The sequence below is a fragment of the Filicampus tigris genome, chromosome 18, assembly GCF_054856515.1.
Source record: "Filicampus tigris isolate MCC_2025a chromosome 18, RoL_Ftig_1.0, whole genome shotgun sequence".
NCBI classification, from domain to species: Eukaryota; Metazoa; Chordata; class Actinopteri; order Syngnathiformes; family Syngnathidae; genus Filicampus; species Filicampus tigris.
The window spans coordinates 1,382,889-1,399,684 of record NC_141234.1 but is presented as its reverse complement, the minus strand read 5'-3'; the positions used below and the strand labels follow the sequence as shown (position 1 = coordinate 1,399,684).

Here is a 16,796-nt window from a genome sequence, read left to right as displayed (position 1 = left end):
TTTTGTCTTCTGGGGGGAAAAAAAAAAATGTTCAATTGTTTTGTTTTTGTGTCTCAGAATCGCAACGACATCAAGAGCGGATCCATCCTGCGCTTGACCACCTCTCCTGTAAGTGGCGCTGTGCTTCCCCGCGTAGGCGAAGCAGAGCTGCGGTGTTGTTGGATGCCACGGACGAGCTTGGAAATGCTGTGAGGTCAGTCACGTTTTGACGATGGCGTTGCGTTATCAGTACCAGACGGCGCTGCAGCTGCACGAGCGCATCCAGTCGTCCAGCATGGACGCCAAGCTGGAGGCGCTGAAGGACCTGGCCAGCGCGTCGCGCGACGTCACCTTCGCCTTGGACTTCATCAACATGGACGGCATCTCGCTGCTCACCCAGATGGTGGAGAGCGGCACCGAGTAAGTCCCGCCGCGCGCCTACACCTTTTGCGCTTGACCGGAAAGAGGACACGAGTATTGGCGACACTAGACTGACGCAAAAGACCAACAACATTTTTTTTTAGAGAGCAGGCCCTGCCACCAACAGCAAAAATCTGCAAATGTAATTGCGTATGGATGCCACAAGATGGAGTCAAATCCCTGAAAAGAGAGATGATGATAAAGCAGCACCATACTTCCAACATGTAAAACATGCTTCACGTCACAAAACAAAAAAATTATTATTAGCTCAGATGGTAGCCTTACGTGCCAATCTATATATTTTTTGAGGGTTACATTTAGATATTAATACACATATTAATACATATTAAGAAGGTGGAGCTTTGTTGTGTCCCAATACTTTTGTCCTCTCCAGAGGCCGTCTGGACTGAAGGTTAGTAAAGGTCGCAGCAGCTTTTGCTGAGGTGGATTTTTTTTTCGTCCGTGGTGGGGCGTGTGCGGCCGCAGTTACACGCGCGCACGCAGGTGCAGACTGCTTGGTGTGTTTTTGCCAAGTTGTTGTGGCAAATAAAGGTTTGCGCGTTCAAACGAAGCCGTCGCAGCGGCCGGCGCTCATTAAATGGCCTTTTGTACTAATCACATCTGCTGCTTGCGTGCGTGAGGTGTGAAGGGGATGGCACAAGTGAAAGGAAGATGGCGGCCTCTACTGGCCAAAGCAAGCAGCTGGATCTTGCGCTTTATTATTATTTTTTAGTCTGGCAACATTATAAAGCATCATGTTGTAATTGTAATTCTATAGCTATTTTTTTTTTTTTTTTTATGGTCAAAAAAAAATTCACATACTGTCAAATATATTTTTTATAAGGGACTTTAGAAGTCAAACATTTATAGCCGCAACATATTTGTTTTTGTTTGCTTTCATTTGTTTCCTTTTTTCCTTTTGTTAGATTTTTCAGTTTCCTTTTTACTTTTCTTTACTTTACATTTTATTAATATAGTGTTAGTATTTTCAGTTTCATTTATTCCGGGTGGATTTTTTTTGTTCTTCAATTTGATATTTTTTAAACATGCCATTTTATTGGTGTAGTACTGGTTGGCATTTTATTCTTTTGTGGCATTTGATGGCAAAGTTTGTGAAATGTTTACAGGCGCTATCAGAAACTCCAGAAGATTATGAAGCCCTGGTAAGACACCCCCCGCCCCCTTCCGCTCGCGGTTCTGCGCTCTTCTGCTTTTTAGCCGCCGTTCGAGTCCGCATGATTGAGAGCGGCGGCCCCGATGGCTTCTGGGAAATGGCAACCGCTTCGAGGCTCGTGTTTTGTGTTGCATGTCCTTTTTTTCAGGTCATTCCTTAACTCTTCATGTGAAGGACGACCAAGATTTATTTCTCTATAAACATGTATTATTGATTATTTGCTCATTTGGTTGATGAATTAAATATTGGTTGGTCCTGTCATTGCTGTTCAGGGTGATGGTGGGATTCAGTTTGTAGTTGGTTTTTATGATATTTTGCTTATTTCTCTCACCATCTTTCATCGTCTTCAGCTTTTTCATCCTAATTTAAAACTATTTAACCCAGGGGTGTCCAAACTTGTTTCTTGTAAGAGCCACATACAGAAAAATCAAAGAGGGCCACTTTGACATTATTCACCTTGATTTTTATGAAGAAAGGATATATAGTTTTACAGGAAGGGAAAATATGCAAATGTTATGGAAGTGAAATCTTGATTTTTATGACCTAATATGTTGAATAATTGAAATGCTGAATGCAGTTGAAGACATCATTTTTTTCCCCCTACAAAAATCGTGAATTTTGCAAGAAAAATCTGAATATAGCTTAGACAAATTGAAAGATTGAAAAAATATGTAATGATACATGTGTAGGATAGAAAAAAAAAAATATATATATATATATATATATATATATTTTTTTTTTTTTTTTTTTTTTTTTTAAATGATCTTGTGATCAAGCAGCCAAAAAAACATGGACACGTGAGCAATACAAGCTCACCTGCACTTTAAATATTTGTTCACTAACTTTTGACACTTTGTTGCCCCTTCATCTTTGACTCTCAGTTTTCCATGACTTGAATAACGGTGTCATAAATATTCAAGTGGATGAATTCATTTGGTTTCGTCATGTGGCTCTCCTAAATTCAAATGAAGCTGTGTGCAGGTTGTCATTTGAACACCAGGGGTCACTATTGTAAAAGATATCACTTTGGCCTTCAATGATGATCAAGTCAGCCAAGCACAATTTGGATTGTTTTTAGTGTTACTATCAAGCAGGTGTCTCCCAAATGCCACTTGACAGTTCGTTTTGTGTCAGGTGTCATTCGGACAAATGTGAGTCAATACGCATTTGACGGCTGAGGCGTTGCAGTTTTTAGAAGCACAAGCCAACAACAGTTCGCCAGGTGGCAATGGAGCATCGTTGCCAAATTCCCAGACAAGATGATTTTTGTCCCCACCCGCAGTTCCGCGTTGGTTGGAGAACCTTGACGGCCATCGCACTGCTCTGACGTGAACCACAGTTCACAAGTCAGTTTTTCACTCTTGGATGGAACGAAGCATCGGAGCATTTGGTCGAAAGAAGAAAGTGTGAATCGAAACGGGGACTATCGGTTAGAACAAGTCATCCGAACAAGGCGTCAAGAATGTTGGTCGCAATGAAATGTTGCAACGAAGCGTCAGAATGAAAAGTTGTAGCAATTACGAATTTACGGAACAGAGTAAGCAAAGCGTCCTGACAAAGTGTCGAGAGTAAAAGAAAATTCTGTGGATGCTAAGTTGAGGGCAACCCTCCAGTGGGACCTTTTTGCTTGTTTGCGAGGAGTTTGATGTGTCCCTCAGTGGTGGTAGTAGTATTGATTGGTCTGATCGATTCATGTCTGTCCAAATGATACCCGAACCGAAATGTAAAAGCGCAAGCGTCAAGTGACTTTCGGGACATCTCTTCCTGTTTATTTCCTCTTTTTGCATGACTTGGCACTGGACAACGCTGCTTCTGGTCTTTGACCCGCCTCACTCCCGCTTTTCCGTGTCTCTTTTCCAACAAGCTCGGACCTTCTTCTTCTTCTTCTTCTTCTTCTTCCTCCTCGTCTGCCGCTGGCCGCTTGCTCTCTCCGCTTCCTCATTTTCCCAAAGCGTCTGGACCCGACCAGAACGCCGAGCACGTTACTGATTGTTTTCCTCATTTCCGCCCGTGCGCCGTAGTTTTGGCGACCTGCTGTCGTTCACGCTCACAGCCTTCGTGGAACTGATGGACCACGGCATCGTCTCCTGGGACACTTTCTCTGTGGCCTTCATCAAGAAGGTGGGCCGGCCCGCCCGCGACGCAAACGCTGCCGAGCGTACGGGCAGTAATGGCGGGCGTCCTCTTTGCGTTGCAGATCGCCGGCTATGTCAACAAGGCGGCCATGGACACGGCCGTGCTGCAGCGCTCGCTGGCCATCCTGGAGTCCATGGTGCTCAACAGCCAGGACCTCTACCACAAGGTGGCGCAGGAGATCACCATCGGGCAGCTCATACCGCACCTGCAGGGGTGAGCACGCACTTGCGCAAATACCAGAAGAAGTTGCAAATGACAAGGACAAGCTTTGCCAGAAAACAACTCGAGTATTCCGATAAAAAAAAAATACTATGTGAAATGTTTTAAAATATTGTTTCTTATTTTGATGCTTTGGTGCCATTTTTTTTTTTTTTTTTTTTTTCAAAAAATTGTAATTTCCGAGAAAAGCAAATGACTTTTACAGGTTCAAAAGATATTACAGTGAAAGCCACACAATTGGCAGGGGATCGGGACGGAGCCCTGCCACGATTAGCATCCGCACAAAATTGAGGGCACGCTCCTAAAAGGGATTTGTATAAATCCAATCGACCCACGTACACTCACGCTTTGGCACCTGTGGATTCACCTTTTCTCTGTTTTGTTTACATTTTTCAAAATATTTTTTAAAAATACATTAGACCTTTTCTTGAAAGGTGACATGAGCGCTCTTTGTGTGTCCCTCCAGCACGGATCAAGACATCCAGACGTACACCATCGCCGTCATCAACGCGCTCTTCCTCAAAGCTCCCGAGGAAAGGAGACAAGTAAGGATGCTTCACTCCTCCTCTTCCTCCTCCCTCCTTGCCCGCTTTTGCCTGCACTTTCTAACTTCCTCCTTGCATCACTGCCGTCCAGCCGGCTGTGCCCTTTAATAATGAATGACCCCCCCCCCCCACACTCCCCCAACTTCCTCCCGTCCACATATGCCGGAATGCCGCATTGGAATGACATCACACTGTTGAAAATAAAAACTCCTTCTTGGCAGTAATCCTGCACCCAAGCTTCCCCCCTTTTTTTTTTTTTTTTTTTTTTCTTCATCTTTTGTCAACGCCGCCGTCACTCTCGCTCACCTTGTGTTGTTTGTTGTCTTTTTTTCTGACTTTGTTTCCTCGCCACGCACGACCACAACGCGCTAGTTTGATGAGCACATTGTGGACATCCTAAATTGTCCCCTGACAGTAAGTGCACCGATCCACTACGCTAGTTGCTGTTGGTTGTAGTACCCTAATTTACAGACACCCCTCCCCTACCAGAAGTCGGTGGACTTTTTAAGCTTACGTTCGCCTATTCTTTTTTTTTTTTCATTTTTATTTTTTCTCATTACAAATGCTGTTACTGTACCGCACTGTAAAGGGAAGAAATATACTATATATATATATAAAAAATATGTATCTAAATGTTTTTAAGAATAATTCAATAGAATAAAGATATAATACAAAACACATCATTTAAAATTTTCAAAGGATAAACATTTTATTTTTCTACAGTAATGTCTTCATTTCACATTAAAATAACAATTTGAAATCAAAGGAATTTTTGGAGGAATGTGTGTCAAGAAAATCATCTGAATTTCCAAAAACATTGAGAAGTAGGGTTAAAAAAAAGTTTTAGGCAAAAATGATAATTTTACAGGAAGGGGGAAAATGCACTTTGAATTTTATTTGAATATTTTCAATTTTTTTAGGTAGTAATTCTGTAATACAAAAAAATCATCACAATTGTGCAGACCAAAAAAAAAAACGATCCTAATTTAATTCATATCAGTGAGTGGTTCATTAAAATTAGGACATTATTCTGTTTAACTATTTCATTTAAAGAAATCTTGACTTTTTATCATGAATTCTTATTTTTTTTCCAGCAACCATTTTGTTCTTTTCAGTCTGGCCCTGAGACTACAACATGAGGACTGTACGCCCCCCTATTATTTCTTTTCTTTCCTGCCATTCATTGTCACGTTATTTGATCATTATGATGTATCAATCCATTTCTGTTTGCTTATCGTCCCTTTCTGGTGTGCAGGAGATGGCGCATATCTTGGCCCAGAAGCAACTGCGCTCCATCATCCTCAGCGTAAGCGCCGCTCGAACCGACCCACTTGGCTCACTTTTTGTTTGGTTTTCCTTCTTCTTCTTCTTCTTCTTCTGGGGCGTTGGGGGCCTTTGCGCTGATGACGTATTTTGCGGTTGGCAGAATGTGATCCGGAGCCCGACGCCCATCAACGACGAGATGGCGCACCAACTGTACGTTCTGCAGGTTCTCACATTCAACCTGCTGGAGGACCGCATGATGACCAAGATGGACCCGCAGGACCAGGTCAGCATTTGGAATTATGAGGGAAAATATATTAGAATCGTGAGGCGGGGATGGCGGAAATCCTTTTGTATATAATTGAGCTGCAGTTGTTGTTAAACTGCTGTAGAAATAACGTTGAATTAATTTCTTTTACGGAAATAGTCATTTTATGAGGGCTAGAAAACTTCTAAATTTCTGATTAATAAGTTGTGAAAAACAATCACAAGGAAAAAAAAATACAAGGATAGAAGACATATTTTTGTGGAAATAAATGTAATTCTGTAAAAAAAAAAAGCCTTTTTTTTTCTGAGAAAATAATGTGCAAAGTCCAATTTAGAAAAACACACAAAAAAATGTTATTTTATGAATGATTTTTTTTAGGGTAGAATTGCAATTACACTGCACTTTTTGAAGAAAAATATGACAAGAAAACAAAAGGAAAAATCTCATGGGATAAAAAAAGATGACTTCTTGTGATGGGAGAAAATCCACATTTTCTGGTGTGGATGTACGATATTTTTCAGGAAATAAAATGTTGGATTTTTTTTTTTTTTTTGTGACACATGTAATTTCCAAGAATTTTTCAATGTTTAATTTTTCCAGGAGTGAAGTTGTCTATGTTTTTGTCAGGCTCAGCGGGACATCATCTTCGAGCTGCGTCGGATCGCCTTCGACGTGGACTGCGAGTCCAACAACGGCGGCAGCACCGAGAAGCGCAAATCCATGTACACGCGCGACTACAAGAAGCTCGGATTCATCGTAAGCGCTCCTTGCCAACCATATACCTCAACTTGCGAGTTTTTGGGACACATTTTTCTTGGGGGGGGGGGGGCATTCGATGCTGGCAGTGAACGTAAAATGAAGACGGTTACACATTGCGTATCTAACCAAACCGCATTAGCGATGTCTTGTGAAAGTCTGCTAGCTCATTGCTAAGGCACAATGCAAAACCCCATAGACAGGCAAACAAAACTAGCATCAATGTTGCAAACGTAGTCTTTTTATTTCCTGCTCCGCAGAACCACGTGAACCCAGCTGTGGATTTCACCCAGATTCCTCCCGGAATGCTGGCGCTGGACAACATGCTCTACTTTGCCAGGCACCACCAGGACGCCTACATCAGGGTCAGTCCGCAATCAGCGGCCAACGCGATGCACAAATGACAAGTGTTGTTTTCCCCGGCGCGCCAGATCGTTCTGGAGAACAGCAGTCGAGAAGACAAGCACGAGTGTCCGTTCGGACGCAGCAGCATCGAACTCACCAAGATGCTCTGCGAGATCCTCAAAGTGGGCGAGCTGCGTAAGTCCAGCCACTTTTCAATTTGTTTGATTCATTGTATTGAATTTTTAAATGAGTTGTATTCATTGTCTGTTATTCGTTATATTTATTGTTCTATTATATGAATGTGGTTTTGTTGATTTTAAATGTGTCATTGTATTAAATGTATAATTTTTCCTTTATTGTTTACATTGTTTCATCTTTGTTAATAAGCTCAAGTTGGACTGTGTTGACAGCAGATGTTTTGTTTTTTTGTTTTCTGCTTGCTGGCGTGTCTCCATCTCGGCCTCCGCGTGATTATTTATTGATATATTTCTTTATTTTTGTATCCTTTCTCCATCTGCCGGCCCGCTCCCGGCTCTCCATCTGCTGCGGCGGCGCTCTCCCGGCAACTCGTAACAATCTCCAGTCTCTCGCTCACTTTGGCCGTCTGGAGTCATTGTTGGGGTCGGAGTGGCGTTCGAGCGCTCGCAGCTCTCGCACCGAAAGGCGTTCAGGGTAGTCATGGCAAAACAAAACGGGGAAAGGGATGTTTCACGTCAGTAAAATCCCAAAGTCGTTTAAAGAAAGGCATCGGGCAAAAACATGAGAGATAAAATGTTCTTTTTTAAAAGAACATGCTGTAGCCAGCGCAGAGACTTGGCGCCGCCGTTATCCTGCTTCCTTGACTTCCTTGAAGTGTCGGAGAAGCGAGTCGCCCGCGAGGCTCGCGCGGCTGCAATTAGCTGCTAAGCTCATTAGAGCCGATTAGCGCAGATGTTCCCACGGTGCTTTGACGCCACTTGGCAACATGGAAAGTACCTCCGCCTTTTTGCTTCAACTTTCAAGTAACTCATTTGGAAAAAGGAGCGCAGCATCTTCATCAGAAGAATGGAAATAGTCGATGGCGGAGGCCGTGTCATCTACAATGTAGCCCTCTGCCTCGATGCCAAAATGTGACTTTAAGGACCTAACTCTGATTGTATGCTAATGCTAATAATGTTAGCGCTCATGTCTAAATGTTGTGTGATGTCATGTCAGTTTGAGCGAGCATATTTTTTAGGCTAGTATGCTATGGGTGAGAATCATTTAACTACTGAATATGGTTGTCTATGTAACTATTGGTCTTGATGCTTTATGATCCGCTTGATTTTTTTTTTTTTTTTTTAGGTGCGCAATTACAAACCCGTTTTGTGGGGGCCAGAAACGATTTGTTTGGCTCAATCGACTATATTTGTCAGTGTCCTGGAGCCACCCGGTCGAGAACCACCGCACCACGAGATGACACTTTGCTCAGTGATGTTTGCCGTTAGCCCGCTTACTTAACACGCACGCACGCACACACAGCCGCCGGACTGTAAAATGGTGCTGACGTTGCTCGCTGGACACACACGCACACGCACACGCACGTGCGCGCGGGCACACTTTCCCCTTGTCACAGTGGGGGCATGAGGCTGGCAATTAGAGCGAGGATGACATCCTTCACTGTGCATTCATCATGTGGCTCCGCTACAAGGTGACTCTCTTTTACACACACAAACACGCGCAGTGGACGTTGGCAGATGTCAGGGGTGGCGCTGTGCCCGCCGAAGCCCCCCCCGCGCCCCTGCAGGCCTCATTTGCATGGTGTCCTCCGGCCCACTAACGAGCTGACGTCACACATTCATGAACCCTCGGGTAACGCGCACACGGGCACAAAAATAGATTTCCGCTCGGATGACAGCAGGGACCCGCTGACCTCAGCCAAGGCACACGCGTCCCAAGAGGAACACTTGATGTGCGCCGATCTTAGCGCTGCGTCTTTCTTTCTGTGTACGTGTTCCTTGCCGTTTTTGCAAAAGAGCAATGCGGAAACATGCGTGTGACGGCAGCTTCAGCCAATCCGGGCCCCGGCCCCTGTTAGCTTAATGCTAACACATAATGCGAGGCGGCGTCATAGACAGGCTGCCAAATAGCAGCAATGTGATGTTTTTTAAGAAATGGATATTTTGAACACTCACGTCGGAGCAACATATGTCAAAGTATAACATAACATAACCGCAGGGACATATTCTTTATCCTCTGCAAAGAGTTGCTATGACTGTGGCTTACTGGGGAATTGCGGTCGTCTGTTTGTACCATTGTGGCTTCAACAACATTGAAGCAAAACATTTTGTTTGTTTTTGCTTTCTACTGAATGAGGTGATTCCTTCTTTTTGAAGAAAGTACTGTATTATTGAGCAGCATTTTTCTCATTTATAGAAGAAAAAAAAAATGTTACAAACAGTGTCAGGATTAAATTGCATTAGCATTCATTTCAATTGGCGAAGATGATTTTTGAGATTGTTTTTTTGGGGGGGCGGGGGGGGGGGTGGCCGGGGGACTCCTGAGATTCTTTGCAGTCGTTCCAAGTTGAACGTGACCCCGTGCGTGCTTGTTGTCCCGCAGCCGGCGAAAACTGCCACGACTTCCACCCGATGTTCTTCACGCACGACCGCTCCTTTGAGGAGTTCTTCTGCATCTGCATCCAGCTGCTCAACAAGACCTGGAAGGAGATGAGGGCCACCAGCGAGGACTTCAACAAGGTCAGTCCTTCACGGGGACACCAGCGTGCTTTGGGCAAATTCACGATGCCCGCCGTGAGTAGACGCACCTCGGGAAAAAGTCAAAAGACGAAGCGAGTCGGCCATTTTGGTTTGAATCCTCGGTAGCGTCCCGCCTATGTGTTGTGTCGAGTCTGCAGTTTCGATTTGAAGCGTCCGTTTGAGACTCTTGACGCCCACCACGTCTGTTGGTGTTCGTGGTGTTCACAATCGCGCCCAAAAAATCAAAAGCCAGATTGAATACGATGAATTGTGTGCGGACTGCCAATCGCGCTTTTCACGGCGGCGAGGGCTCTGATGCTAACCGCCGACTGCCAGGCAACCGTTGCCACGGCGACCTTCCTCCAAACACGGCAGCGCCGCTCGATGCCGTTTGGGCCGGCGCGCTGCCTTGTATTGTCACCATGTTTGTGCCAGCGTTTTCATCTTCCCTGCCCTCCCTCCATCTCCTCTATGATGTCGCGAACACACACACACACACACACACGCGCGCGCATCATGTGATCCTCTGGCCGCATCGCAATTGGCGCGTGCGGCGGTGGCGTGCGTCCAATCAGAGCTCTTGAAACCGTAGATCAACATAAGGCTGAGCGAGCGCGAGAGAGAGCGAGGGGAAGGGGACGAGAAGAAAGCGGGCACGGCGCTGAGAATTTTCCCGGCGACGGGAATGCTTGGGAAAGGAATCCATCGGGGGAGACAAAACGACAACACGAGCCGCCTCCGCCGCTGTGACACGCGCTCGCTGTCAGCCGCCATCAGCTAGACGGCCATCTGCCTCCCCTCCCCGCACACGCACGCACGCACGCACACCCCACCTCCCCCTTCTCATCCTCTTGGTCCGCCCGAGCTGCGGAGGATTCGGGATTCAGTCGCGCACACGCTCGCAACCATGGAGCCGACATGTAAGTAGAAAGTGTGTTCGTGAGCAAGGGGTGGGGGGTGGGGGGGGGGGTCAATCAGCAGGGCTTGGTCGGGGGAGAAAGAGGAGGGAGTGTTTATGTTACCTGGAGGAGGAGGAAGATGGAGGATGGTCATGCCGGCGACCCAAATTGCAAAAATAATCTACCGGATTACACACCGTGTGTGGACGGGGGAGGGCGGTGGGGTTGTGTGTGGGGGGGGGGGGGGGGGGTCTGTGTTATGAATGGGATTGAGCCACACACACACACATTTGTCACCTCGGGAATGATATGGTGGCGCGCCACGCTTCATCCATCCGCTGATGTTTTTACCCGGAGCTGGGGGAGGTCAACGTGGGATTAGCGTGATCCTGGAGCGCCGACTCAATACTTTCCCTTTGCCCACGTCGTTTCCTCCCAATCCAAATTGGATTCCAAATTGCCGTTCTCTTGAACGGAGGAGTACGAAAAGAAAGCTTGAACCGATAGCATGCTTTGTGATTGTTCCCAAATATTCCTAGATTAGCCCAATCCTGGATTAGCCCAGTCGCGCAACAACGCCGATTCCACTTTGCCATCCAATAGTTGGTTCTCAAAATGGTTTCTGCGTTACAAATGCAGCCATGTAGGGGTGGAACAATGGGAAAATGGCTTTGGATTGATAAATTGCGAACCAAATTGCTCCACTTTAGAATATATCGAGATACATATTGAACCATTGGAGACGTATATTTGAAGGAACATTGACACGTTCATTCAAAAATGACAAGAAGAAACTGATTGCATCATAGCCTCTCAAATTGAGGCGTACCATATCAAATCCAAGCGTCCCGCCATGCGTGGAATGGTCTTTTTTGGGAGGATGCGCACCCCAACGATCCCGATTTCCAATGTTGCCCAAATATCCCTCAACATGGCATTAGCACTTCCTTGCCGTTTTGCTTCCACTCCAATCCCCGAGTCCTCCAAATCTCGCATTTCGCAATAGATTGATTTGCTCTTTTGGGATTTCGGCGTAATCTTGACGCATGACTAAAGGGGGATTAGCGCAATCCCGGAACGCCGACGAGAGACTTTGCGCTTGCGTGCTTTGGCTCTGCTCCACCCCAATCATCTTTATCGGCGGTGTCGTGCATGGCGAAGTTTAACCAAAGAGTCCCGGAAAACAGACGCAAAGCTTTCCGCCTTGCTGCTGTCTTGGCATCCATTTCTTGATGCCCAAACGTTTTTTTCTGATGATATTCCAGAGTTGTGATTCTCCCCAAATTGCTGGAGTCGCGCTCTGCTTTTTGACGGCAGGGTTGGCGCCAACGCTGACTCAGCACTTTGTTGCTTGCTTCTGTTCCCAACCAAACATGCCAAACGTGTGGTCTCGTTCTGATTCAGGACCACCACCTAAATATTGGTCTCGCGGCCATCCTGGATCAGCACAATCTTGCACCCTGACTCGGGACTTGCCCCGTTGGTTTTGTTGCGATCCAACGGTTGGTGCCCACATCCATTCTCGCCTAAAGATTGACGAATACTACGATCAATTCTTCCCAAATATTTCTCATGATGACATGACCGTATTCCTCCCACCGAAGGGATTCCGAAGCCGCTCTCTGGGCGCCACGTGGGACTTTTCACGTTGTTCAGAATCGCTCGGGGTTGAATTGCCACAGCGACTGGCTCATTGGCACCTTTCAGCACAGTGTAGTAGCACCACTCCCACCACGGTGCCCCCCCCCCCTTTTGTGACTGGCTCGGCGTGTCTTTTGTTACATCAAGTCTTTGGACGCAGCCCACCTCCCCCTTCCCATACCGCCACCTGCTCCCCCCTTTTGTTGCGTTCAGACAGGCTATTTTTATCACCCTGCTTCACCTCCCACTCCGTCAGCGAGCTTCTCTCGAGCTACTTGATTTTTTTTTTTTTTTCTTTTTTTTGTCTTGCCATTCTACTCGGACAGATGCTGAGAGGGTTTGCTGTGCGCCTCTGGTTCTTTTTGTTCTTTTTTCCCCCCCCCAAATCTGTGTTTTTTTGGGTTTTTTTTAAAGCCCTTGTGTGTTCATTATGTGCAAGTGCAAGTGGCCTACGCTTATATTTGAGCACGCTAGAGTGCCCCGAGATGATCATCCATTAGCATGAGCAGCGGCGGAGCCACGTTTTGCCTTTATTCTATTTGCACGCATCAACGGTCTTGAGTGTCTTGTTGTTGACGCATGCCGGGATATGGCTCAGCCTTCTCATTCATTTTAATGACGCTTCTTGTGTCGCGTGGGTCCGGTGTGACACGCTTGATGTGGCTCGGGCCCGGGCGCTGGCAGCATCTCGGCTGCGCGTATCCTTCCTCCAGAGCGTTCCTTCCGTTGGCTACAGGCAGTCAAAATTGGCATTTGAAAACGTTGTTACCTCTCGTTTGCCACAAGCCGAAGCCTCTGCGCTTTTGAACGTCACGATTTAGAACGTCAAGATTATCGGCGCCGAACCCCACCCGCGCCGCCGTCTCATGTCGATGCGATGAAGAGAGTGGCTCTGAAGTTTGACGTGCAGCCGCTGACTCCGCCCCCTCGCCGCGGCGCAGGTCATGCAGGTGGTGCGGGAGCAGATCATGCGAGCGCTGACGCTCAAGCCTAACTCGCTGGACCAGTTCAAGAGCCGCCTGCAGAACCTGAGCTACGCCGAGATCCTCAAGATACGACAGTCGGAGAGGATGAATCAGGAGGACTTCCAGTCCCGCCCCATCCTGTGAGTCGGCCAATGGCGCGCGTTTCTTATCGTCGCTCCTATTTCAGCGGTGACTGTGCATAAACAAAAACAAAACGTGTTTTTTTTTTTCGTCAAAAGACCATGTCAATCTTTGTAATGTTGCTCGTCCCTCCTCGTTTGTGTCTCATTTGCGTAACTTGCACGTTCAGACGCAGCGCTCATACTGAGATCAATACACCACGGCCGCATCTCAAGCCCTTTGAGAAACAAGCTAACGTGTGAGTGTGCGCGTGACAGGACGCTAACGTATTCCGGTTGCGCGCAGGGAGCTGAGGGAGAAGATCCAGCCGGAGATTATGGAGCTGATCAAACAGCAGAGGCTCAATCGACTGTGTGAAGGAACGTGCTTCAGGAAGATCAGCAGTCGCAGGAGACAAGGTGACATGCTGGCGTTAGCTACTAGCCGCTAGCATTAGCTACCAGAGGCTAAAAGTAGTTGTCGGTCGCAATCCCTTGATCGGCGAGCAGCGGACCGGAGAAGACACCACCGGCAGGTTGCAGCAGATACCGTTAGCATCTTTTGGAAGCAACACAAAGCTAATGAGAAGCGACTAGCGGCTATTTTGATTGAGCATGCGGCATTTTGAGCCGTCATATGGACTTGTGCACACACACACACACAAACACACAGTTGCTAGCGTCCTCCACACCGCCCACAGTTCCGTCTGCTCCCCGTGGACCAGAGCCACCTAAAGTGTCTTTTCCAGGGCTGCGGTGCCCGAGCGCCCGCTACCATCCTAGAGCGCCGACCTGCCGACTCCTTAGCCTAGCACGAAAACAAACGCCGTCCATTTCAAGTCACAGTAGTTTGCCGTTAATGTTGAAAAAGCCTCATCTCGTTTCTTTGTGCCGCTTCTAGACAAATTCTGGTACTGCCGGCTGTCCCCCAACCACAAGGTCCTGCACTACGGGGACCTTGAGGAGAGCCCCCAAGGGGAGGTACCCCACGACTCTCTGCAGGACAAATGTGAGCGCTGCCGTTTTGTAACACGGCCAGGAGACAATATGTCAAGATTTAACGGCTCCTTTCTCTGCAGTGCCCGTGGCGGACATCAAGGCGGTCATCACGGGAAAAGACTGTCCTCATATGAAGGAGAAGGGCGCTCTCAAGCAGAACAAGGTATGCTAATGCTAACCAAAAGCGCTAGCGGCGCCACCCTGAACGTATTGTCCATCCATTAACTATCTGGGGCCGCATCGCGGAAGACGGTCCCCTCAAACACTGTTGAAACTCTTTCTGACGGGCAATTCCGCCAGGCGTTCCCAGCAAACCCTCGCGATACGTTTGGCCCTGCCGGGTCGGACCGGCGTCGTTCCCCGCCGTCGGAGCGCTCTCGCCGCCGGGCGGTGAGCGGTTGACAGCTCCGCCCCTCCCTTCACCCGAACGTCCAAAACAGGCAGCGGCAAATCCCATGACACGACCGCAAAGTCGGTCATCCAACGGTGGGCTCGGGTGTCCTGGGGCCTCTAGTCCACCGGGGTGAACCCCAACATACACGCGCCAAGCCGGAGGGGGTACTAAGTATGCCCAAAGCGGCTCGGCAACTCCAGAGTCTCTGGGGAGAGGCGACGTTCCATGTCGCCAGAGATCGGACCGCCAAGGTCCCTGTCGTTTATCAAGCAGCTCACAAGGCGGCCCCATATGGGTGGCTAGCATGTAATCGTTCTCTCCCCCTGCAGGAAGTGCTGGAGTTGGCCTTCTCCATCCTCTACGAGTCGGACGAGTATCTAAACTTTATCGCTCCGGACAAGCACGAGGTGAGATGAGCAAAGTGTGGGCTAACGTACTTAATGCCGCTAAGTGCTTTTTTGAACAACAGTCGCTTTTACAGCTAACGAGAAGCTACCGGTAGACGCCATGAGACGCTTGCTGTTCACGTCGGTTCACCAATCACAGTGGCTACAATACATACAATTTTTCTCTCCCCCCCCCACCCCCCGATCCCATGTACAGTATTGCGTGTGGACCGACGGTCTGAACGCGCTTCTGGGCAAGGAGATGACCAGTGACTACACCAAATCCGACATGGACACGTTGCTCTCCATGGAGATGAAGCTACGCCTGCTGGACCTGGAGAACATCCAGATCCCCGAAGCGCCGCCCCCCATTCCCAAAGAGCCCAGCAACTATGACTTTGTTTACGACTGTAATTAGCTTAGCTTATTTTAGCCCTGCTGTATTCACTGGAACCCCCCCACCCCCGTCGCCCCCCCCCCCCGTCCCCTTCACCTCCCTCTTCTTCACCTTCCTTAAAACTGGACAATTTCAAGAACTGTGACTGATTTTTTTTTTTTTTTGCTTCCTTGTTGCTATGGAGACCAGAAGAAACCTGCAAACATTCCCTTAAACTCTTGTTTTTTTATGATTTGTCCTCAGGACTTCAGTGCAGGGAGGGACGGCCATGTTAGTTTTAGTCCACTTATTTCCTGTCACATGACACAAGTTTCACCATATTTGTGGCAGCTAAATGTTTCCCCCCACACCACGAGAAGTACTTTAAAAAAAAAAAAAAAAAAAAATCACTTCTTGTCCGCTCAAGACTGTTACAACTTTTTTCCCTTGTCACAAAATCCCTGAACGACTGCTGTACACCACATTCCTGAGCAATATTTACTTTATCATTTAGTGTTCATTTCTTTAATTGTCAAGCTGTTACAAACATTTTTGGGGGGGTGGAAAAGGGAAGCTATCGTGTTGACAAACATTTGAAGGTGAAGGTGTTTTATTTAAAAACAGATCCTGGTTGTGATTTCTAGTATGATTTTTTATATCTATATGTATAAAATGCCGTATTTACAACCCCCTACACCAGGGGTGCCCAAGTCCAGCCCTCCTCGCGTGCCCCCGATCCAGCCTCTTTTCGATATCTCCATCTTCCAACACAACTCACTCAAACGATCCGGATACTTATCAGGTTTCTCAGAGCTGGCTGACGAGCTGATCGTTTGAGTCGGGTGTGTTGGCAGACGGTCAAATGGTCAAACGGGCCGGATAGGGGCGCTTGGGCACCCCTGCCCAGCACACACTCCTCCCAATCTCTTCCTATTTAAGCCCGTCACGTTTTGTCTTTAGGATTTTTCAAAGCCCCCACAAAACTGCTGTTTACATTAAAAGTTGAAAGGTGTTAAGTGCATTTTGTCTTTCTTCACAACAGTCAGGACACGTCCCCCCCCCTGCCCGAAGGCAGAGGGAGGCTTCCCTCTCGTCCACCGGGGTGAACCCCAACGTACACGCGCCAAGCCGGGCGGGGGGCAACTCCGGAGGGGAAGAGTGTCCAACCCCTCAAGAGCACAGGCTGAGTGTTTTG

General features: G+C 47.5%; 1 protein-coding gene across 3 annotated transcripts in view; it reads left to right on the top strand.

Annotated features, from left to right (window-relative positions):
• The window catches only part of elmo1 (engulfment and cell motility 1 (ced-12 homolog, C. elegans)), a 41,204-nt gene extending 24,591 nt beyond the window's left edge, over positions 1–16,613 (top strand). For 2 of the 3 annotated variants that reach the window (XM_086014856.1, XM_086014858.1), the window contains 19 exons: positions 58–108; positions 230–399; positions 1,527–1,562; positions 3,595–3,694; positions 3,771–3,922; positions 4,395–4,473; positions 4,846–4,887; positions 5,729–5,779; positions 5,900–6,022; positions 6,632–6,760; positions 7,021–7,125; positions 7,192–7,300; positions 9,686–9,822; positions 13,304–13,467; positions 13,754–13,866; positions 14,348–14,455; positions 14,526–14,608; positions 15,169–15,246; positions 15,443–16,613. In XM_086014856.1, coding sequence (XP_085870982.1) covers positions 58–108; positions 230–399; positions 1,527–1,562; positions 3,595–3,694; positions 3,771–3,922; positions 4,395–4,473; positions 4,846–4,887; positions 5,729–5,779; positions 5,900–6,022; positions 6,632–6,760; positions 7,021–7,125; positions 7,192–7,300; positions 9,686–9,822; positions 13,304–13,467; positions 13,754–13,866; positions 14,348–14,455; positions 14,526–14,608; positions 15,169–15,246; positions 15,443–15,643 — 2,031 coding nt within the window. In that variant the 3' untranslated portion in view covers positions 15,644–16,613. The remainder of the gene's footprint in view (positions 1–57; positions 109–229; positions 400–1,526; positions 1,563–3,594; positions 3,695–3,770; positions 3,923–4,394; positions 4,474–4,845; positions 4,888–5,728; positions 5,780–5,899; positions 6,023–6,631; positions 6,761–7,020; positions 7,126–7,191; positions 7,301–9,685; positions 9,823–13,303; positions 13,468–13,753; positions 13,867–14,347; positions 14,456–14,525; positions 14,609–15,168; positions 15,247–15,442) is intronic. The other variant, XM_086014857.1, reaches the window with a different exon arrangement.
• The last annotated feature ends 183 nt before the right edge of the window (positions 16,614–16,796 follow it).